The sequence below is a fragment of the Corvus kubaryi genome, unplaced genomic scaffold (assembly GCF_017639235.1).
Source record: "Corvus kubaryi isolate FWS band 111438036 unplaced genomic scaffold, C.kubaryi_AGA036_p1.0 split1-37296, whole genome shotgun sequence".
NCBI classification, from domain to species: Eukaryota; Metazoa; Chordata; class Aves; order Passeriformes; family Corvidae; genus Corvus; species Corvus kubaryi.
This window is the reverse complement of record NW_024582075.1, coordinates 9130115-9154699: the sequence shown is the minus strand read 5'-3', so window position 1 is coordinate 9154699 and position 24585 is coordinate 9130115. Positions and strand designations below refer to the sequence as shown.

Sequence of the window (24585 nt, the reverse complement as noted above, 5' to 3'; positions counted from 1 at the left end):
GGTTTGATGGAATGGCAGGCCAAACTCTATTTACACCAATGAAAAAGTCTCCTTGTGGTAATTGTAAAGGAACATGGTTGGGTGCTGCGTGCAAGACTGAAGTGAAATTGCACCAAGATGTCGCATTTTCATACAATGCATGATTTGGAGTGACATCTGTGATTTTGTTTTTATTCTGTTTTGACTCAGGAGAATCAAATATTATGCAAAAATCCATTTTTACTGAGCCAAGGATTTCCAATTCTTGAGGTTCATAGGGTGTCTCAGGGAGAAATTTAGTCCCGACACCCCATTCCTCTGTGGGATTCATGAGGAATCGTGACAGATCTGAGGAGACATTTTTTGGTACTGGCCAATTATCTACTGGTAAATTGACCAAGCAGGCTGAGAATGGCTTTTCTGGACTTGAGTAAGTCAAACAAATGGTATCCAAGCCTGAGGCATTGGCTAGGGTCACCCAAACATTGGTTTTTGGTTGACTCATGGGCAGGATCATGATACTTAAGGCAAACAATGAAATAATAAGGTACAAGTATGCTATCTGATTTAGTTTCATACTTCTCTTTGGTTTCTTTTCTCAGTCTCGTTCTGGGACAAGCCAATTGTAAGGCACAAAAATTATTTCTTTTGCATTCAATTCTGCAAATTTGGACCTCTTTGGGTTCTCTCTGAAGTTCTCTCCAATTACTGTGGAGACGAGGACTATTTCCTTCCTCATGACCTGATATAATTAAAATTTCAATGGCCTCATGCTTCGTATGTAATTCTGAATCGTAACACGTTCCACATCATGCACTTGTCAACAAGGCTTTACGATACCAACAATTCCCACACTATTATACTGGCACTCAATCCAAAGTTCACAGCTTCTGCATGTGGGATAAAAGATGTTTATCATCAGCTGCGGTCTTTCTGCAGTTCACATCTGCGTGCTTGCTTCTCTGCTTCCAGGGGCATCTGTGTATTCCTGTGGCTTGTAGAGCTTCACATTTTTTGAAGGAATCCACTTTGGACCAGCACCTGTAGAGACAAAAGCGTACCCTTTGCCCCATGTTATTAGTGGGAATGGGCCTTCAATTTTTCCTGTCTCTGGATTTCTGATCAAAACTAAAGGGTTTTCCTTTAACTTTGCTTGTGTGGTGTTGGAAAAATATCTGGTTATTGGTGGATTTGGTTCTGCAAAAGAGCTGTTTAAAAAATTTAAAACGTATAGCGTTTTATTCAAGCACATTTGCGGCGTAGCCTCTGCCTCCCCTCTTTTTTGTTTATCCAAAAGGGATTTTAAAGTGTGGTGTGTTCTTTCAATGATTGTTTGCCCTGTAGGAGAATGAGGAATACCGAAGGAGTGATAAATTCATTAAGAATTTATGTAGCTCTTTTGCTATGTAAACTGGACCATCGTCTGTTTTTGTTTCTCGAAGCACACCTAAGGATGCCAATGCTTGCAGAAAATGCTGACGTGCATGTTTCACTGTTTCTCCTGTGTGTAAGGAGGCAACAACTGCACCTGAGAGGGGCCTACTGATACGTGGATATTTTTTAGTTTTCTGAAAGATGAATATTTTGTGATATCAGCTTGCCAAAATTGGAGACTTTGCAATCCTCTTGGATTGACTGCTCCTGTAGATACAGGAGGTTGCACGAGCTGACAATCAGGTCAAGCACCTATGATTGCTTTTGCCTGATCTTTGCTAATCTGAAACGTTCATTTAAGTGTTTGTGCATTTTGATGACAAAATGCATGACTCAGTTTTGCCTGTTCAAAAATGTTTGGCAAGGTGTTTGCAATGGGCATTGTTAATTTATCTGCTTCTGCATTTCCTTCCACCAAGAATCCTGGAAGTGAAGAATGTGCTCTGATGTGAGAGATAAAGTTTTTGTTCTTCCTGTTTTGTACAACCTGCTGCATGCATGCAAGATAATGATACAGAACATCATTATCAACATTTTTTAAGAGTGATCCTTCTATTCTTTTGACCACATTAGCTACATAGGCTGAATCTGTTATTAGATTGAGAGGTTTCTGAAGTAATTGAAATGCTCTGACTACTGCTGCTAATTCCACAATTTGAGGAGAATCTTCTACTGTGGGTGAGTAAAAGCAGTAAGATCCAGTCACATATGGAGATAAAATCCTAAAGTAGCTCCATAGGTGCTTTGTTGCTTTATAATTGTGCATTCTGTAAGGCCAAAGCCTGGAAACCTGTATGTTTCTGAGCTTGCTGATATTATGACCCTTTAGACCTGCTTATATTGTATACCACATTGACAAAGGTTACATCTTAATTGATACGGACTTTGCTCATTTATAAGCTCACTGGCTTAAGAGTTTCTACAGTAGATGTATTCTATACTGGTACAATGCTACCTACAGCTACAGCTGAGAAAATCTTTCTCTGGCAAGCTGTCCTTTGATGTCATTCCACTGAGTGGGAAAATGCCCTCATACTGGCCTGGGTACCTCTGCAATCCTGTCAGCTCTGCAGCTGCCTCTTCCATGCCTCTACTGTTCTTACCATGTGAACAGAGGCCTACAGGCAAGCAAGAGAGTTCTCTGAAATATCCTAGCATTACTTTCATACTTTGTTTTGAGCTCTTCCGGCTGGAATAGTGGTGTATGCTGAGCAGCTTTTTATCTAAGGAAGAGGGAATAATAGAAGGGAGTGGGAGCAAGACCAGGGAGACTATCTTGTGGTAAAGGGTCTGATTCAGAGTCATAAAAATCTTTGATACAGAAGCAGGTATGATATCCACAGCCTGCTATATTGACAAATATTTGAACTCTGTGTTTAATGTGCCTTCTGTTTTCACCTATAAGGGCGTCTAGGTGTAAATGAAACTTCTGAATTGATACTCTCTGCTCCTGATATTAGTAATAAGTAATAATATTGTAGTTGTAAACATCTTACTATGCTTTCTTTCAAACTTCCAATGTACAATTGATTACAACAAAAATATGTATAGCTATTTGTAATCTCAAGTACTTATCAGTATATAGCTTTAAGAAATGGCTGTTTTCCATACAAAACATGTTTGTTTCAATTTTGCCTCTGTCATTTTTAAATAAGTATAGTGTATTTTAACAAATACGAAAATACTTGTAAAATAAATCATCCCATTCAACTTTTTTAAGCACTTAACATATGATTACAAATGTTCAGTTTATGACATAAATACAAAAATGATCTAGTAGAAACAGACTCTTTGAAGGGGGCATTGTCATGAATTTTAAAATAGATTCCTCCCACCCTTGTTTTGTTCCAACTTTTGTCTTTCTATTTGATTCAGCTTTTATATGGGACAGCAGAACATGTAAGAAACCTTTAAGTCTTTCAATGAGTATTAGGTATGTGAATGCAAATGCACTACTAGTAATCTTCATCAGGACAGATAACATAGCCCACATGGCATCAGTAAAGTGTTTACAAGGTATTAATATGCCTACTGTGACAAGTTGTATTTAATGGGAAGCAACAAGGAGTTTGTTTTATTAGTTTTCCTCCTCCCTCAAGTAATAAATCTTAAAAGCTTCAATATTGATTCAATGAAATGAATGGCTGAATCGTTCTGAAGAGGCTCTGACAAGTGGACAAATGCTTCCATGGTTACATTGAGCTATGCAGTATAGTTACTGAGCTTTGCTGGTTTCCTCCCTCTGCCATTGAAGTAAAATAACAAGCCGCAGGGTAGCACCACACATGGTGAGCATAAACTGGAAGCAGCTCTAAAAGATCAAGTTAGTTGATCTTATACAGATTTTAAACAATGTGGGGTTTATTATCTTATATTCTGTGCCTTAAATATGCATTTCAGTAGTTTCTCCTTCGTGTATCACTTTTCCATGGAATGTTTTTATTTCTTGTCTGAACAACCTCTCTTTTGATTTGCAATGCCATAAATTGAAAGCCCATGTGAAAGCGCATTTCGTAGTACTGTTACATGTGTTATGTTTTTCTAGGAATATCAAGTGGTGTGGCTGCATCAATGCGGGCTTTTGCAATACCTAGATAACAAATAAAAAATCATGTGTAGAACTTTTATATGCAGTTGCTTTAGGATGCTTTGCAGTATAAACATAATTAAGTGGTTTGATTTTCGATCTGCTTGCATTTGAGGTACTCAAATTTCAGGTGTCACAGGGAAGACTGATATTATAAATACATAAAATTTTAGAAAAACAATACAAAACAATGACATATAGTCATTCAATTAGAAATAAGATTAAAAACGTTGCAGATCAAGCATGACGTTAATAGAAATCTTGAACATTTTCAAAGCACAAAGTGTAAAGGAAACTAAAAGCAGATGTATTGACAATAGTTACATTTTTTCCCTTGGAGACCAACTCCAAAATGACCATGTTGTCCACTGTTAACACTGCTATTTTAGTTGTTTTCTCCCCTACCTGATTGACAGTCCTCAGAAGCACCAGATCAACATCAGAATGCTAAATTGTTTCAGTGCCTCTTTGTGGACACAATATTACAACAAGGATGAATGCCAGGATTCCACACAGCCAGGAAAATAAATTCATAAACATAGAAGATAGTTACTTCTGAGACAAAAATCCTGGTCTTAAAGTTTGTATTAAAAGTTTATATTTGTTGTAGATACTTAATTTCACATTTGATCAAATAATTTGTCTTTGATCTTGAGGAGTGAAGGTAATTAACTAGTGAGAAAATATTTCGATGTTTCACTTAAAAAGAGACGAGTCAATTCTTAAGTTGAAAAACATAGGGGTTTTTATGTTTCCAAGTAGTTCTTTTCCTCATTTGAAAGGAAGCAAACAGAATGCCCAGCTGTGAACTGGGAAAGCAAGTCAAGTTGTATGCAGCATCTGAAATTCTCTTGCTTTTATCCTTAAATAGTTTTTGAAGACTTTGAAATTAAGTGCAAAGTAGATGCAAGAGATTAGGGAGAGGCTTTAATATTTTTATTATGTCTTACCTTCAGAAAAATGTGCTTTTGGTAACCATTTCTTACCTTCAGAAAAATGCGCTTTTGGTAACCATTCTATTTGAATTTACAGTCTAGTGCTTGACATGCTCAGAAGTTGTATGTTTTGATGAATATTTTATGAGAAAATTTCTTATTTGCTGCATAGAATGTACATTGTCAGTGGCATGCTGCAAATGAAGAGCTGAACACACTTGAAGTAACATGACTACAACTTCATTTAGCAACAATAACTGCGTAAGAGGAGCAGGCAGACAGTTCTTGACAAATTCTCGTCTTGCTGTTTCGCCATGTGGCACACAAGCCAGTGAGCATCCACTATGGTTTGAAATGAGCTATGTAACTTTGTAAGACCAAATCAACCCTTCAGAGATAGCACTCTTCTTGACTCATTAGAGTGACACAAAATGACCTAAGTTGTCTCAAAATGGCCTGATAGAGCTTGATCACCCAAATCTACGGTGCACTAAGTTAAAACAAAGCAGTTATTTTCTCATTAGTTGTTCATTTTTAGTACACTTTAACGTATTTAAATTAATATTTTTAAAAAGCCATATCACTTTTTGTGGAAGTCTTGTCAAATGAGAGTTTAAGTTCATGAATCAAAAAGTTATGATTATATGAATAGTGCTTCTGCTGTAATGTGTATTAAAATATAGCAGCCTTTAATGAACAGATGCTAGGAGCCATTTGCTTTTTCCTAATAATGGGAATAACTCAATTTTTTCTGTTAAAAACTCTTTTAGAATGTTAACATCAGCACGTGTTATCCATATACAAGTAAGGAGCCGTACCATAAAAAGATTTAACTTTACCAAACTGATCATAGGAAGCTTAAACAATGTTTGCCCATTGAGAAAGAGTGCAATGTGCTTGGAAGTTCTCATTTTTCAGTTTCTTAAATCCTGGACATTTCTGAAAAACAGAAGATCAGAATATGATTTTACCTACATATGTCTGCACATGAACCAGCCTGGTATAAAGCAGTCAGAAGCATAATACTCATATTTTGTCATTCGGTCTTCTCAGTTTATTAGCATTGTTTGCATTTGACTATTTTTTGCTCTTTTCTGCATGTGTTTGTTCATTCATCAGGAAGCTATGCCATAAAATCAAGATCATGATATTAAAGTATTCCCAGCTCAACAACAAAAGGATGTGGTAAAGTTCAGGAAAGTGAGCAGTGCAAGTGCCTGGCATCAGGTGACACTTGGCAGTGGTTGTGCATTTCTCTGGCATGGGGCAGCTGGATAGGAGTCTCCAGAGAGTGCAGGTAGGATAACCAGAAAGTGATCAGAAACCTCACGTCACATTTTGAAGAAGAGACAACCCAACCATGATCCTAAGCTGCTATGAGATAGCAGGTTAGAAGCCTACTCTCACAGACTAGTCAGGCTGTGGGATGAACACACCTCTTTGGTACCAGACTTGGTCGGTTCCACCCTATTTTGAAGTCTGACTTAGCATAGTTCCCTGAAGACTATGCTACTAAAGTCATATTCTACAGTTCTGGCTGCTGTTTCTTTCAATACTGCCAGTTAGATGTGGTCCCCAGTGTGAATCAAACTGAATAATAAAAGAGAAAGGGGAATGCAACCTAGATGTCAGCAAAACAAACAAATACTGGTACAGAATCAAAAATCAAGCTACAGCTGCACATGCACAGGGAAGGATTTTAGTGCTTGTGGTCATCTCTAGCATGGTCTGTCTTGCAAAAATGTTCAGGACCATCATTCAAAAAAAATCCACTTAAAAAAACAACCAACAGCTGACTACCAGTACCAAATTAATTTCTTGCAGGAAAATCATCTATATCTTGTTGATTGCTCTGTGACAAATGAGCAAGATCAGCCTCCGTATCTGCCTATATCTGGTGAATGTTACATGTTTTTGAACTGCATCATATGGGAGAAATTGATTTATAAGTAAGAGGTAAAAATAACTTGTCTGATGTATCATAATTAAGGATTGATCTGTGAAAGAGCTATGCACATGCTTTTTGTTCCTCATTCTGAGTAGTTGAGCCTGCTTCAGCTAACGCACCAGAGAAGGTGGTAGATAGACCTATATACCTGTGCAGGACCAAAATTTCAAAATTTTTGGAATCTCTTTGTTTGGTACTTGAATCCAAATAAGTGCTTAGCCCAGAGTCCTGAAGCTTGGATGTCGCAGGTGAAAACAAAGGTCAATTTTAGCGACATTTATGAATAAAAATTTTTGGTTTCTGGTATTTGTAGATTAAGATTTCAGTACCTCTTACTGAAAACCAAATAGCACTGATATAAGACAAAAATATTCCTTAATAGAAACAAAAATGTAAAGAAGAAGAAATACGCATGCTAGAAAGCCTTTGTTAGATGTTTTTTTTCCTTGTTCCTTTAAGTAGTCTGTTCTTTCTCAGGGATTTGTTTCTTCTTCTAACTCCCTCTTCTGTGGACTTTTCTTTCAGATGATGCCAATAAAGGGAAAAGGCGAGGCTTCAAAACAAACAAACAAACTGGAGTCCATTGTTTCTGGTGCTTTCACTATTGATTTACTTGCAGCAGAGCCATTTTTTGCATACAGAGTTTTAATGATTTCAAAACAAAGGATATACAAACAAACAGAGAATTGAGGGGTGTACTTAATATACCTTATTTACTGCTTTTATTGAAAAGAGAAGCTAAGGCTGACCTGGAGACATAGTTCTGTGCAATGCCAGATCTGCTGTAGGTCCAATACCAGTCCTGCTTGTTTGTCTCTGACATTGGTAAGGGTTGGGAGTGCAGTGTGGGCTGCATGCTGAGTTGTTAAAAGTGTGTGTGGAGTGTCTGATGTCAATCACCAGCAGTCTTCCAGCTGCTTGAAGACCATCACTGATAAAATCTTATGGGAGCTCTCTCATCTGCAAGTGTAAACAAAAAGAAACACAGATCCCCGGAGTGGTATGATGAACATGAAAAAAAAGTAATCAGGAAATCCTCAGGGATTGAAAGAAAACATGGTGTACCACGTGTTGAGTAAGAGAGCATAGCAAAAGGTACAGTCATTTTGGATCTGAATGCAGTTTTGTGGGAAGAGCCCATGAAAATAACCATGTGAATTACTTAGCCTAAATCTGAGTTCTCACTCTTCCTTAGTGTTCTAGCTCAGTAATTAACAACGTTTAATGTGTTCAGGCCTTATGTAATTGAGAACGAATTACTATTAAGGCAGCCCCTCTGATAGCTGGTGGAAGACGAGCTTTGTACAGAAACCGGATGAAAAGAGGAAAACGTGAAGTAAGTTATATAAGCCAAAACAACATTATAGAATAAAAGATAAAAATAATCTTATACCTCTAGTATCCTTTTGGCCAGTTGATCAAAAGATGAAAAACAATATGGGATCTGGATTTTGCGGCTGAAATATAATAACAGTATGGTATTGAAAAACATGCTACTTATCTCCCATGCTCATACATTAAGTTCTGTCTGATGCAAAATTCTGCACTAATAATATTGGCCTTTGAAGGACTGCTTCTTGCTCCTTTTTTTTTTTTCCCCAGATAAACTGGTGCTTGTACATGAGGATTATGCATAATAAAATATTGATGAAAAGATATGTTCAGATATAAACCAAGGTGAACTAGTGCAAGAAGTGATTAAACCTATAAAACAGATTATCAAACAGAACACCCTGAATTCCTTTTAGATGCACAGCATAGTTTTTTAGGAGAAAAAAGTACACTTGAGTTTTCTCAAAAAAGGAGATTTTTTATAATGCTTGGTGAATCATCCCAATAATTCCTCCAGCCTTAAGAATGGGAGTTTGTTCTAATTATTAATGTCTACTTTTCCATCTGCATATTAGATTGTCTATGCCTTTATCAATTATACTGCAAATGTTTATTTATCAACATTAATTTTATCTATAGGTATATACCGAGTAAACAGAGAGATTCTTCTTATCCAACGGAGCTAGGTAGTACTCTGAGATAACTATTTGGACTTCCTCTTTTGTCAGAGGAGGGAAATAACTACCTATTAGAGGTAGTTCATCCTGTCCTGCTATGATTTTACACTATGCTGGATGGCTTGTTACTTGGAATGCTTCTACTTTAAAACATCATCTTTATAAGCAAAAAGCTTCTTGAGGTCTGTGTGCCTTTTACTAAGTCATTTTTCTAATCTTTCATCATTCTCTAGCATCTTCTTTGCCTTTTCATATTTATTTACATTATTCCCAAATCATCATAATTCAATACAAATTGATGTAGTGACCAGGCTAAATACATCAGAAGGCATAGGGTGTTCTAGATTCTGTCTTGGTTTTGCCTGAATACGTCTGTGCTCTATTTCTGCCTTCTATCCTTTATTGGATAAGAAGAAATTTTAATACTTACTTACTATTAAATGGGAGAATTTGTGAGTTTGGGGGCCAACACTGACAAAATCGGAGTGTCACCTTTGTGTCTCTCTTGTGTCTTAGGATTTCCTTGGAATTGTGGCGACCATTAGATATGAATTTGATATTAGCTAGAGAAATGGCTGTCTGGAATGCTTCATCTAGGATTGGAAATTGTTTCTCTAACAGAGAATTGTTTCTCCATCCAGAGCACTGAATAGCTGTGAATTAAGATGAGCTGCATGTTTGGGTGGCACTGAGAACTTGAATCCATAATCTGTCATCATCCAATAATAAAACCTGCCAGTTTTGCTGTGCACAGTAATAAAACAGAAGATATGTTGAGTGGAAGACCTGCCAAGGCGGTGGCGGGAGGGGCTGACTCTGTCTTAACTACAGCAGTGCAGCAGTAATTGCTGGGCTTTGAAAAAATTTTGTACTCTACCATCCCGCCCCTTTTTATCTCCACAGCAGTGGGAAGGCAGCAGCAGTCAGGAGAGGGAGGAGAGTGATGGACGCTGCGCAGAACGGAGGGAGGGAGGAGTAGGAGACGGGAATGCATAATGCGTGAGTGACAGAGGGTGTGCAGGCGGCTGGCAGAGTCCAGAAGACGCGGATGTTCATACCCCAGGGTCCAGGTAGGTTTGTTGTCCCTCTGTCTGAGACGGTAGTTGCTTTGGAAGCATCCTGTTTCAGCTGCAGAGATGTTCCCTGTCCAGCCCAAGGGCTCTGCAGGCAGCACCTGTTGCAGCAGGGACGTGGTTTAGCAGCAGCAGAAACTGAGTATGTCGCTCATCCATGAGGGGCTGCTGGAGGGTGAGAGTCTGCTAAGGTTTCTGTTGTTCCAGCAGCTCGTCTTTCTGCTCTGCAAAGCCGGGCATGTGGAGACAATAGTCTTTCCAATGGAAAATCCTGTTCTCAGGGGATGCTATCAGGATGCAGCTCAGTCTAAAGCTGAAAATTTTTGACTCTCAAAAAAGAACAAAACATTAATTGGCAGTGTAATTAGGTGAAAATAGAAGTGGAGGAGCTGCTTGTACACTGTATTTTAAAAGAGAGTGAGTTGAAAGAATGAATTTTTCAAATAATCATCTAATAAGGAATGAATTTTAAACATTAGTAATTACAATATGATGTGGAAGTGATTACACTTAGAAATACTGCTTTTGCTTCTTGCTTTTGATGTATTGATTCTATATAAGACATTGCATAATTCACTTTTGTTAACCCAGATAAAGTTAAGATCAAGTGTATATGGAACTGCTTGCCAAAAATCAGTCACTGTTTTTTAATGAGTCTGTAATTGCTTTATAGCGCAGATGTGAAATAACATGTGATTTTTAAAAATGTTATTCATTATATAGAAGCCAAAAGTATTTTGGTTTTTGGTGTTTTTTACACACATTTCCTAGAAGAGGTCTTTCAGTTAAGTACTCAGCATTTTGGGACTCAGCCATGAGGGCAGTTTAATAACTGAAGGTAGAATGTGATATATTTAGTTTATCTGTCCCTTAAGCCTAAAACAAGCTTCTCTTACTAAACAGATTTCAGTGTTTCCATGTGGAAAGACCCAAAAGAACCAGATTCCTGAGGAAATCAAATAATTTGTGGTATAATAGGCTTAGAATTGAAATGGCCAAATGTTTGATAATATAAGAGCTACCACATTTCAAGGATATACTATTTCTGATCTGTTGTTGTTACAGGGGTTTATGTTGTTATTGATTTCCAAAGCACAGTTTTTGCACTTTAGCTGTTTTCAAATACGCTTTTGTGTTTTAAGAGCTTTAGATGAAGAAATCAATGATGTTTACTAAATTTACATCTGAGCAAATTAATTAACATTGATAATGGGAGCACATGCTTATTAGCTTGTAAGTGTGATCTGTGTCCTGGACACATGAAAATTGATGGGAAAACATGGTCTCTGTTTTTGTGAAGGCTAGTGCTGGGCAGTTTATTTGTGCTGTCAGCATTTTGAAGGTTGAAAAATAGTGCTGGATGTGTTTCAAATTGTTGGTACTAGTGAATGAGATCTATCCTCATGCATTCAAATCTACTGTGCAATTCTTCCCTGAGAAGCTCTTGTGAGCCTTATTTAAAAGAAATTTTCAGAATTGGTTCTAAATCATAGCATGTATTAAGATCTCTACTACCTATGGAATTTTGTTATTTAAGCTTATTATCTTCAAGGGGGTTTTATTCGCTTTGGAATTGCATTTAAAAAAATAGAGTGCCTAAATCTACAAATGCTTACATGAATATTTTAATTAGCATGTAAATATGATGACAGAAATTGAACTGTTGGAAAAGCTGTGAAAGCATATTCCTTTAGTTGTATAACACTAAAGAAGAGCATCACTACAGAGGTCTGTGAGGATCTCATTCATTGTGTACCAATGATTTGTAGCAATTTGAGAGAAAAATATTGATGACCCACAAATCACCTTTGATATTGTTACACAGCTACCGTAGTTGTTCAGAACTGTGTCATGATAACAGTGAGGGGATTTTTTATCAGTTTAAAAGTGGTCTATAAGCTTAACAGAACTTTAATTTTAGAATGTTTCATTGAAAAATTGGAAAAGTATGCCATTGCATCACACTTTGAAGAAAGAGTGATTTAAAAATTGTCTCAGCTACATCTGAAGTGTTTTAGTCCAAGGTGGTTTTGGAAGCATCAGAATAGTAAAGTGTATGTATGATTCTTGCTATTATTTGAGATAGGATATCTGATGCAATTTAGCTAAATTTTATCTCTGAATAATCCCAGACTCTTCCAGGGTGTTGCTGGTATCGGGTCAGTTTAGTTGTTCACTAAGAAATATGAAAATGTAGTAGGCAAGAATAAATAAAAAGAATATGCTGAAATTATTTGCTTATGGACTATTAGGTCTTGACCTTCTAAAAATATGATCACACATATAACTATTTTTACATGTGTAATCCTCTTGATCAGCTGTATTCATTTGTAGAAATTGTGCTTGCATTTCAGCTCTACAAGACTGGCCAATTAAGGTATAATAATTTTTGTATATAGAGGTGAATATAACAATTCTTTTCCTTTCTACAAATAAACATACATACTGTTTAAATGCTTCTCTCAATGTGCATTGAGAGTCAGATGCTATATAATATCTCCATCATCAAATTGAATCTTACAAAGCCACTGCTGTCAGTTGTAGGCATTTGTCATAGTTTCACAAATTCAAGAATTATGTCTATCTAATAGGAGCTACATTAATATTTCTTAAGGAAAAAAAAAAGTTTGACAGGAGGAAACAATAGTACAGGCCATTTGTCTTACTCCAGGTGGACCCACTGTTACGTATTTTATTCAGAAAAAAAATACCAAATCACAAATGATTTCACAAATGTCTGCAAAGTCTCATTTGCTTAAGTCATTTTTTCAGTGAATAATCTCACTGGGAAATACTTTGTGTGAATAAACACTTCCAAGATTTAGCTTACTCTGCATATGAGAACTTGAGGCAGCTTGCAGAAAGAATTTTCAAACTGTGAATTCTGAAATATACCTCAAATATGAAAAAAATGTTTCATAGATTGGCTTATGATTATTTCCTATAAAACTAAAGTTGTAGTTTCTTGTACTGAAATAATTTGTAAATCCAAACCAATGCTGCAGTTAAGATAAGTATGCCTGTACTTATTCAAACAGGCCTATTTGACAGGCTAAATTTATCTGGGAAAATTAAACAACAGAGAAGATGCTTTGCATGTTTATCACAGCTTTTATGTTTGTGGATTTTTTTATCAGGACAGAATTTCCTGTCGAATGTAATAGCAATGTATATTTTTCTATACTGAGATACTTTTGTTTTTCTAATCTTGTATCTTGTATAGACTCATTAATTTGAATACAGTTACAATTCTCATTTTCTGATGGCAAAAGAAACCTCTCAGTCACTTATCCTGGACTGGTCCAATATGTTACTGCTTTGAATTGTTTCAAGCTTTGCTTCATTAAGGATTTAACATGGCCTTAATTCAGCCATCTGTTATGGGTTTGGCAGGCCAACAGATCTGAGGTACTGGTAAGAGCTTTAGAAATTTCCCACATTTTTAAAGGTTAGGAAAAGGGCTACCTTTATGAATAGATTTTGAATAATTCTCAGGAAGACAATGGTGCAGAAGTGGGGTAAAAAATGCTTGTCATTCTCTGAAGCTCAGGGTCCCTTGTCTGCCTTTAGCTTTGCTGAAAGGCAATTAGCATTTCAACCAGCCAATTTGGTTACATGCAATGAAGTACTTGGGTTTGTAATTCGCTGCTTTTGGCTTGGTGCTGTTGAGAACTAGTTTTGTGTAATCCTCTCAAAGCACCTTTCTTTCCAGCATAGTTATTGTTGCTGGTCTTAAGTAACTAATAAACAAAGAGGTTTCCTTGTCTTGGGCTGCAGGGTGCCTTAGAAGAACAACAAGAAATACCCAGTTAATAGGGGAATAATTATAATTATTAAATAGTGATTATTAAATTGTGATGTGAGTTAAAAGGTTTAGAAAGCCAGGCAAAGCAGCATACATGATAAAGGTAGTGTAAAAAGGCTTTGGTTCCAAACAAATTTTGCTTAAGGAGTTCTCTTCTCTGAGAAATAAATACTTTATCATGCGTTTTATCTAAAAACGGATTGCCCAGATTTAAGAGATTAATCCACAGTATAGATTAGAGTGAGGGCCCCATGCTAATCATCTTTACAAATTACACAAATGTATTTTTAATTCTACAGAAAGAAGTCTTTGGGGGACTGCAACACACAGATTCTTTAATTAAGTCAATATAATTTGTTGCAATCTAATGAAAAATGAATACATTTTACTGTAGAAAAGAACCTTGTTTTATGTATGCCTTAAATTCTTGTATTTAGTAATACCCTTTTTTGAACTCAAGAAAATCTCACTGATTCAATTACTGTGATAATTAGGCAGCACGTTAAAAATTCTGTTTGGCTCATACATGTGTATTAAATAGTAAGAATCCATTGTGGATAGCAACAGTTCTGTCGGTGTACCTGAAACAATGCGATCTAATCCTTGCCATGAGGCTCTAATTTTGCTGTTCTGTACCCTAAAGTTTTGGGTTTTTTTCTTGCAATAACATTACGTGTAAAGCACTGATTTAGGATGACTTTAGTTTTAAGTGAAAAAAATTACCACTGTACTGCAGAAAACCATGATTTCTTTTTCTGGTATACACTGTTTATTCAGGCCATGGAAATTGATTTACAGCAGGTACTAGGTATTTGAAACTGTGATAGTTTTGTCCTTGGCTCCCGACATATGTTCTCAACATATGTTAAGTAAGAGTGTTGAGGACATGCAAAAAACCTCCAAAATTGAGTACAAATGGAAATTGTTGTGGAAGTTCAGATTATACTTAAGTATAATAAATGGCTGATTTGCAGTGAAGCCTGCAGACCTTCATCAGCTGTATTTCTGGTTCCTTATGTGTTAAGAGCCTGATCCTGTGGCATGCTCAATCATGAAGTTACTTCTACAAGTATGAGCTGGGAGTGTTAGGCATCTTAGTGGGTCAGTCCCTTGGTTTTGATTCAGTTTGGTTGTTGGTTTTTGGTTTATTGTTGTCTTTTTAATCTCCTTTCTTTTTGGTGCAAAAACCAGCTTGAGAGAGGGTATAAATGCTTACAGTGTCTGAAGTTACAGTTACTTGGTGCAAAATACCTAGGTAAAAATCTAGCTCTGGTTCTGGAGTACCCTGCAAATTGATTTCTGTCAGTGAAAGATGTTATACTGTTTTCATTACAACTACATGGGTGGAAAATGATTTCCAGTGTGGAGCTGAAAACTATATCTTTACCTTTTGCTTAAATTTATACTGTAAGTAGAACTGTTCATAAATACTGTCTTGCTTTTAACAGTATGTAGTCAGGCCTATATATGAATAGATTCTTGTCAGTTGTGTGAGATAAATTGAAAGCTCTGCAGGTGAAGTCAGTGTGCTTGAACATAAAGCAAACTCAGATCCTTACTAATGTATTTCTCAACATTGTTAAGTAGCAGATTTCTGCCAAATTTTATTTGCATCAGACTCTGATCTCTGTTCTAAATTTAAAGTAACCTTAATTAGCTCCAAGTTGTTACATTGGAGGTACTGTGGGTAAAAATAATCCAGATTTTACAGCTAGTCAAAATTATTTCCTGGTTCTCTGTTTGACTTGAAAATTATAAGATAACTGCAGATTTTTGTAGAAGACCTTCTGCTTGCTGCTGGAAGTACTGGATACAACACTGCTTGAGAGTTTTGCCCATTATCCTCAGCTCAGAATTGTAGCAAGTGGTTACCTCAGAAAATCTCTAGCATTCCCTGGCATAAGAGATAACATTTGGTTCTCCAGTGATGATTACATGTTTTAGAACTTAAAAATTAATAATACAGTTTAGATCCACTCAAGTTCTTCTGAGAAAATAAAAAAGAAATTGCTGGAAAACTTGCAAGGAGTAGTCTGGACTTCTTACGCTTTTTAACTCTGAGTGACCTCTAATAACAGGGTGAGATGATTTGGATTCCTCCTTATGCCTTTGTCTTGGCCTCAGCTTGCAGATTTACTGCTTTATGTATTGGTTCCTGGCTGTGATGATAGATGTACCTTTCTGACTAGTAAATATAAATATAATGGCAGGCAAGTTAAGTGTATTTTCTTCCTTAGGATAAGATGTCTATTTTGAAGAGTGCACGCCTTTTCCAAGAGGGGATAATTGAATGAGCAAGAATTATATGAAGTTGTTCAGGTTTCATTAAATTCACCTTTCCCAGTAATACATATGGTAATACAAAACAAGATTAAAAAAAAAAAAGGTGCAACTGTTAGAAAGGAAGTGGTCAGGGGAATAATTGACTGATGTCACTGTCATCAATGTTAAATGCAGATAAATCTTTTTAGCACCTGATGTGCTGCGGTACTGTTCTATCAAGACAGCAGTAGTGACTAGGGAAGTAGACAACTGAGACCAAAAACTTCAAGATAGTGAAAGCTGACCAAGGGATTTCCAATGTTAGTAATAAGAAGGGCAATGTCAGGTATCTGACATGTCTTTGTAATAGAGAAAGACAGGAAAACGTAGAAGAACAGGAAGCAAAGACATTCAGTAACACTGAAGAATGCTCATGAAAACTGGTGAGATAGACTCTGCAACTATTAGCATAGTCCAGGGATGCAGACAAAGGCAGTATAATCTCACTGTTTATTCACCTTGAAGTAGGTTGAAGGCAAAAAAGGGATATAAGCAGATATTGTTTTGAAATGGTACTTTTGGAAAACTCTCTTCTTCAGTCTGTATTAGAGTGAGAGACTTACTTATTCCACATCTAAACAAAAAGCCCGAAGCAAAGAAGGAACAACAACCAGCAGAGCAGGCTTGGGTAATGCCTGCTTTCCATATGCCAAGTTTTGTTGTGTCCTCCTTTTCATATGTGTGAACTGTGGGAACTTTGAGGCTAGGCAAAACCTAGTCTGAAATAAAATATTTCTCTTTTAATTTGGAACCTTGACAACATAGAAAGCAGAATTTTAGTAAATCAAATTTATTTTAATCCCTGCTGTTTTCCAACGTTGTTCTCCAATATTGTTGTCAATGTCAAGAGATTCTGAGAATGCCTAAAATAAAAATACTGGAAATATGCATGGTTTAGTATGTTTCTACAACAGGTGCAGCAATGGCAATGGCCTTGTGAAACTTCTTGCTCCGTGCTGTTCCTGTGTACTACAGAGAATCACCTTTTTACATATGAAGGAGCACATGTATCTGTCTCCCATTGTATTCAGCCAAAGATGCTGCTGGGTGCTGACATCTCTGCTGTGAATAGATTTCTCTCTGGCAACCACTGATAGCTGTAATACTGTACTCAATGCAAAGTAATAGGCATGCCAGTTTTTTAATGTTCGACTTGGCTGGGTATTTGTAATCACAGGGAGTAGACAAGGACAGAGAGTGAAAAGTGCACTTACTCTTGCTCCTCTGTGTCTGTGGGCTTTACAAATATACAGTGAGTTGTGTGATGATGGGCAGTGGTAGCCAAGTTGTAGCCGCTGGGTAGGAACGGTGCTGCTTCAGCTTGTTGCTTCTCCTGTAAACAGCAGTGACAACTCTGAGGTAGAGGATACGTAATCACTTGTTCCATCTGCTTCTTTGTTAGTGAACCCTCTTTCTTTTGCCACTTTCCACTTCCTATCTGGCATTTTATGCTTATTTCATTTCAGATTTTTAATCTGGAGCAGTCTTCATTTCCCTTCTTGATCTCTCTATGTTTCATTAGGCTATAGATTCCCTCATACTTCAAAGTAAACAGCCAGGAGATCTTTTCATTCTTAAGGGTTTAACTTAAGCACAGAAGCCAGTGTAAAAATCTGCAGAAAAGACCATTCATTCTTTATAAACCTTAAAGTCTTCATCTGAAATTTGTTCCAGAAAATTACTGGGAGCAGCAAGCTACTCCTGGTGATTCACCAGTTTCATAAGCCTACCTTGGCTCCAACTGGACAACAGGGTGAAATGGTATTCCTTATATAAATGGTGACATTACTGTGGAAATTACTGTGTGGAATCAGTGTATGATTTGTTAGATTCCACACTAGTATTCTGTATTTTAGTGGAAAATACAAATGGGCTTCAAAAAGTGCCATAAGATGTATGCTAAAAGAAAATGTGAGTTAGTGATCATGACTTTACTTTTTAAAACTATAGGGTTGAGGAATGGGACTTTATACTTTTAAAATCCTTTAATCCAGAAACTTTTATTATAAACCACTTAGAAACATCATCTAGGCCTCAGTACAAAGCATTGTTTCAAACTACCACTGATACTACAAATGATTATTTGAAATGGCTCGAGTCAGAACATGGTAACAGAATAGTTAATCCATTGATTTGAACATTCTCTAAAGATATGTGATACTCTATTGCTTGTTGTTGTTATAAAAACATTTTACTGACTTTCGTACATTATGCTAACTAGACTATCTCAATATCCTGGATGGAGAGAAATTAACTCAATAATATTTAGCTGAAACAGAGGGGAGTGTTTGATCACCAAATGTATGGTTTACCAAAATTTATCAGTGATCAAGGACTAGAGTTTCAGCTTAATTTAAAAAACAAGTTACAAATTAGTCACCAGTGGTTTAATGAGGTGAGGGAAGTAAGGAAGGGTCCTCATGTAATCCCTGATCTTGCAAAAGCTTCTACTGAACTTCATGCAATATATTTAATAAAGAACAAATTGTGTTCCTATTACTGTATCCCGCAGCCATAGGGAGGAGGAGAGAGATCCAGCAGGCAGGAATTGTGCAGCAAGATTGATTGATTGATTGAATTATTTTACAAACTCTTTTATAGACTTTTTTCTTCATAGTCTAATTGATCAAAGGATCAGCCACCCCCTGGGGTCATTGGCTAAAATCCTAAACATCCATTGTCAAAATATTTTTCTACTGTACCATAAACAAGGCTTTGCAAGGTCGCAGGTGATCATAGTTTATAGAACTCTGCGACTAACTTCGTGAGAGAGAAAAGTATCTCACAGGCTTATAAAGAAGCAGGAAAATTTCTTGCTAACAGCATTTTTGTATCCACATGTTCCCATATAAATTTACAGAGGAATTTAGTGTACAAAGTGAGTTCATTTTTAATAAAGTAAAATACTGGGACCTGTAATATGTTTTCAGCTATTTGAATAATTTTTTTCTGCATTCTCTACGTCTAGATGCATGTTATTTTTATTACATCGCATCAATTTAAAAAAGTAATCACGATTTTCAGAGTTTCGTTTATATAAACAGAGTAAAAACTACTTCTGGCAGACTGTGCGAAGTAAATCTTAGTACAAATAACATAACAAGGAAGGATACGCACCAACTGAATAATTGATGGTATGATTGTGAAACTTCTCTTGTTCCGCAGGAGTAATCCTATAGTTTTAGAATGCTCTCTAGTAGAAGTAATAGAATTCAAGTAATTCTAAACTTCTTAATCTTGCCCTCAAGGATCATGTTTTCAGTATTATTTACTAGAAGCATGTACTGTGGGAAGGTACTGGTGAAGTCTATGACAAGGTAACACCTGAAGCTAAAAGGTCAACAAATTCCTCAGTTTAGTATGGATTATGCCTGCATCTGCAGACAGTGTAATTGTCTGAGAGTTTACAAAGGTTAGACAACTCTTCTCTTTCCAGCTTGGAGGTTTTTTTTGTTTGGGTTTTTTTTTTTTTTAGAGCAGTTCCACATAAAACCAGAAAAAATACCTTGCAAATTATTACATTTGATAATTTTAAATCCCAGGGGATTTATGTATATATATTTTATCTTTGCTTCCCACTGTAAGATTTTGCTGCACTAGAATTACTGAATGGATAGATATGTGAGAATCAAGCATTGTTTCTGTCAGACTGTTACACACTGAATTCCCAATAAGACCCATGGATATCTTGAAGGACTGTGTTCCTGGTAATAAAAGTTTAGAGTAGTGTGAAGCTATGCAGCAAAATTATTTTACTGTGTGACATTTTTTTTTCAGAAATAATCAGACGCTGTTCAAGTGGGTGGTGAAAGGAATAGAGAAAATAGTTATTCCTGATTTTTTGCACTTACTTTTTTTGTTCGGCTGTTCCCTCTGTGATGTTCAACAGATTTAGGTGAATTTATTGTTACAGGCAGTTAAAATCAACTTACTTTGTCAACCCACCAGTCTTTGCTTGTGGGTATTCCGAAAAACATTGATAGTTTTTCTTGACTGTATTTCCAAGTTATACTTCGTTAATATGCCATGTCTGTGGATCTTTTTGTTCTTTAGCTAGCCTGAAAGCAGTTTCTTTCGAGTTCTCACAACATAAAATTTATCCTTGCCCAGAATTTGTTGAAAGATGAATCAAAGACTTGAAGTCTTTCTGAAGTTCTGTTAGTTTTAGTGGTCTCCTGAAACTATTATTCTCTGTTCAGTCCGGGATTAAAACTACCTGACTGCAAACATAAAACATTCAGAGTATGTGTTAGACCTCAGTTCTGATTCAAATTTGATGCACAAAGATGTGTTTCAGTGTACTCATGACATTTACTGTTTTGCTGATAATTTATGACTAAATATTAGTAACTGCCGCTCATAAAAAATGAGAGCAAGTGCTTTGCAAACATGTCTGATTTTAAATGTTATTAATATACAAATATTAATGTAGTATGTTCTGTACAATTTATACAACTGTGATTGACCAGATTTGTCCAGTAATTGTAACACTTGGAAGGATTATTTTAAGCAAAGTGACATTTTATTTATATATTTAATTACACAAATTCTGCTTGTATCTTGTACAGAAATTTTAAAAAGTAATAGTATAAAATAACGACCACAGATTAAAAGAAGCTTGGTGAGGGAACTAATTCAATTACATGATGTTGTAATGCATTTTGGTGTTTAGAGCACAACTTTGTTCTCTTGGCTTTTTCCAAGACGGCTAAGTTCCTTTTGTCAGCAATTTGCCCTATCCAGCATCCATGTTCTCATTTCTGGTCTGCAGTGTACAATGTAAGCCTCTGCAGAAAAATGCAACCATTTGAAATTTGTTGTGTCAGACTCTTTTAAAAGTGCATCTTTCACAGTATCAACACCTGGTGACTTCACTGGGACTTAAAATCATATTTTACATCACAAAACTGGACTCCAATGTAAGAGAAATGAACCACCTTAGTTTTAAGTTTGTATATCTTAATAGAAAATACTAGACATTTTGCAGATAGAAATAGAAGTAGAAGCCTGGCTGTACAAAGACTGCAGTGGCATTTAAAAATATCACAGTGGTTGTCAGGGACAGGAACACGTGAAAGCATTATGGGATAAGAAAAGACTCAAGTGAATATGCAAATGTGTAAGAATATTTAATGGTGAATAAGATGTCAGAAGATGATCTGTGTGATGACTGCAAGTATCCAATCCTTCAGCCTTCCTGTAATTTTTTGTGTATTTTTAAATACAGTCTAGAGAGCAAAGAAAATGGAAATAGAACTGTCAACCTTGAAGCCAATTTTTTGTTGATTGAAAATGAAAAAAAGTTGTGGTAATTTCATCGGGTTTTTTCTTAAAAGAAGTTCTTTATTCCTCCACTTGAAGAAGTCAATAAATACTGTCTAGAAAATCACTAAATTAAAATTATGAAAATAGAATTAGATACTCATGACAATTACATCATATGATTTGATTGTAGTGGAGACCTATGCATGTTTTAATCGCATTTCTTAAACTCACAAGAAGATCACGGTATTTAAAGAGTTGAGAGGGGTCAACTGGAATGGTAAGGTCACCCATGAATGCTTTGTGTATTTTAGATTCACAATTTATTTTTAATATTTTTTTTCTATAGGGATGCCCTCTGCTTCTTTATTAGTTTATTTGCTTTTAGCATTATTCATTCATTTCACATCTGGAGAAACAGAAGTGAAGTTCAGTGGACAAACAGAATTTGTAGTCAATGAAACAAGTACAACTGTTATACGTCTTGTGATTGAAAGGACAGGGAAGCCTGCTAACATCACAGCAGTTGTGTCGGTAAGAAACCATGGCAGTGATATTCTCAGTAACTGTGGATAACTTTCTGAAGGGCTTTTTGGGAAGTGTGGGCTCAGATACATGGAAAGTTGTGAGTATAACTGATAAGACAGACAAGTGAGAGCCACAAAGAAACCTGTTTCCTCTTCTCTGAACTTGTAATTTCACTGTTCTGAAAGGAAGAATAGTCTTTTTCACAATGGTTATTTCAAGCCTTTAGCTTCTAAGAAGGATGATTCACGTGTGGCAGCTATACTGGTTCAGTGGCTTCTCTCCATTTAGTCTCAGTGCCCAACTGTAAACTTAGTCTAGACCCTTTGCTATTTTGACATGACTGCCTTTCTAGTCTCTCCTCTAACCACCTCACTTACAGTAGAATCAGGGGAATTTTCTTCTTGAAAAAATTCACTGAGATGAAAGGAGGGAAGTTTTTCATGGAAGAATTAATCTTGCCAACTTTGGTGATCAAATTGTTAATCTAGGTTGAATGCCTAGGCTCCTTCCAGTGCTTAGAATGGAAGGCAGAAGGCAGTTACATCCTAAGGTAAGTTTAATTCATGTAGAGTGTTATGAGGTGATCAGTGCTTCCTGTACAGGCATAGCTTTTTCAATACAAAAACTTTTCATATGGTGCATTATGCAAAACATACCCAATTGCAGGGAAGGAAGTTGTAAATGGTTCTGAATAAAGTGTTCTGTTGTTTTATTGGGGTTTTTTTCACCTGTTTACTCAGCATGAATAAAATGGGTTTTTATCCATGTACCTTCTGTCCAGAAATTAACTGTATGACAGCAGGGGAAATTGTGGGAAGACTTATGTTCAGAAAAGAGATTTGAATGAGTCTAGAATGATAATATAGAAGATACTTAGAGAAGAAGGAGGTGACATTTTGTTGTGTGTTTATTGCAGATTTATGGAGAAAATACAGGAGACTTTTTTGACACATATGCAGCTGCATTTATACCTGATACGGAAACAAACCGAACAGTATATATATCTGTCTGTGATGATGATCTTCCAGAGGCTGATGAGACATTCACATTTCACTTGACACTACTGGTAAGTCTCAATTTTTCAGTTTATCTATTCCACAGAAAACACTGGGTAATCTAATATAGACAAATGGTATTTAATAGGTTTCAGAGTAGTCTTACTGCTCATGAGCAGTAATAGGTAAGAACTAAAATCTGGAGTCTGAGCAGGATGGTGCTTATTGCCCTTCAGAAAGTTTGCATTTCTGTGGATGTCTCTGTGTCATGTTGCTGTGCCTGACACTTGAGCAGGCACTGCATTCAGCTGTGGACGTTTGAAGGTGTACTAGAGCCCAGAAGATTTAGATTGTGAAGACTCAGCCTTTCCTGTTTTCCTGCCTAGCATGTGCCTGGAGGAGAGGGTGGAAGTAGCAGAAAAAGAGGATGACTTCCAGTCCTCCAGAAGCAGAGCTTAAATGTGGCTTATCTAAACCCAAACAATTTTATAAGTACTTACGAATAAATTTCTTCATATTGTTCTGTCTCATGCTGCATGAGAGAGGTTCGCATTCACGTTTTTTTAGCTAACAGTTCATGGCTAAGTAAGATGTCAGTTTTGTAAAGATAAATTTTCTATTTCATTGCCAATTATTACACATCTATGGGAATGTTTGCAATGAATATAAAAATGCATATTTTCCCTTCCTTCTTACTTTGATTTGTAAAGGTATCTCAATTTTACAGTGCTATAAATATATGCTTCTTAAAGCTGTTATCCCAGTATATCCTTTAGCTGGTATCCCACTATAATAGCTTCAAAGTTTCAGTTTTATACAAATGTTAGGGAAAAAAGAACAACTTTGGAATTCCTGTCATTGTTAAATGCTTCATATATGGTTTCCTATTGATATGCTGTTAATAATTGTTAAACCATTGTTAATCATTTGCAAAATTTGTTTCAAGAAATTTATTGTTGACTGTGTAGAGTGTATTTCCACAGTATTTAAGAATTATTTTAGTGCATTCTATTGCTTTAAACAATTTTCATTGCGATATATAATAAAAAGACAACATTTTTTGTAAGCTAATATTAACTCTTAAAAGACAGTAAAATCAAAATGCCTATTTTTTTTCATCACCATACTTAATACCTTATTTTGGTTTTAATTTTAGAAACCGTCTGCAAGGATAAAGCTTGGCTCACCCAAATCTGTCACTGTAACAATCTTATCAAATGACAATGCCTTTGGAATAATTTCTTTTAACATGGTACGACTTTTTATATGGTATATTTTAGAACATTTTAGAAAACATAGAGTTGAAATTGTCAAAGATGCTGGTTAGTTATTCACCCAAGTCCTTTGAAAACAGATGCTGAGTTACATCTCTGAAAAACATCTCTAGAGATAATTCGTAGGTATGTATGTAATTCATACATATATTCAGCTTTAGTATTTCTATAGGCTTTTAGGTGTTGAGATGTTGCCTGAGATCCTCAAACTTGGATGAATATCTGTGTTGCTCATCTAAATGTAAAGCTTTTAAATATTGTTCAGTCCCACTGCCCCTCAATATCGTATGGAGGAAGTGAGGACTAATACCATAGAAAAGTTAAAGACACAGCTTGGAAATTTTAAGAATACACACATTTTTCTCAGGTGAGCAAGCTGTGAGAGCAGCATCATAATATAATACCTTCTGGGGATAAGACAGTGTTGTGACTCT

The 24585-nt window shown here is 36.1% G+C and overlaps 1 protein-coding gene across 10 annotated transcripts in view; it reads left to right on the top strand.

Moving 5' to 3' along the window:
* Positions 1 to 24585, top strand: part of ADGRV1 (adhesion G protein-coupled receptor V1) — a 318059-nt gene that overhangs the window by 8224 nt on the left and 285250 nt on the right. For all 10 annotated transcript variants that reach the window (XR_006013577.1, XM_042012970.1, XM_042012977.1 and 7 more), the window contains exons 2-5: positions 9796 to 9962; positions 21704 to 21888; positions 22799 to 22948; positions 24034 to 24129. Coding sequence is in view for 9 of the 10 variants with exons in the window: in XM_042012970.1 (XP_041868904.1) it covers positions 9941 to 9962; positions 21704 to 21888; positions 22799 to 22948; positions 24034 to 24129 (453 nt within the window). In the remaining variant the exon portion in view is untranslated. The remainder of the gene's footprint in view (positions 1 to 9795; positions 9963 to 21703; positions 21889 to 22798; positions 22949 to 24033; positions 24130 to 24585) is intronic.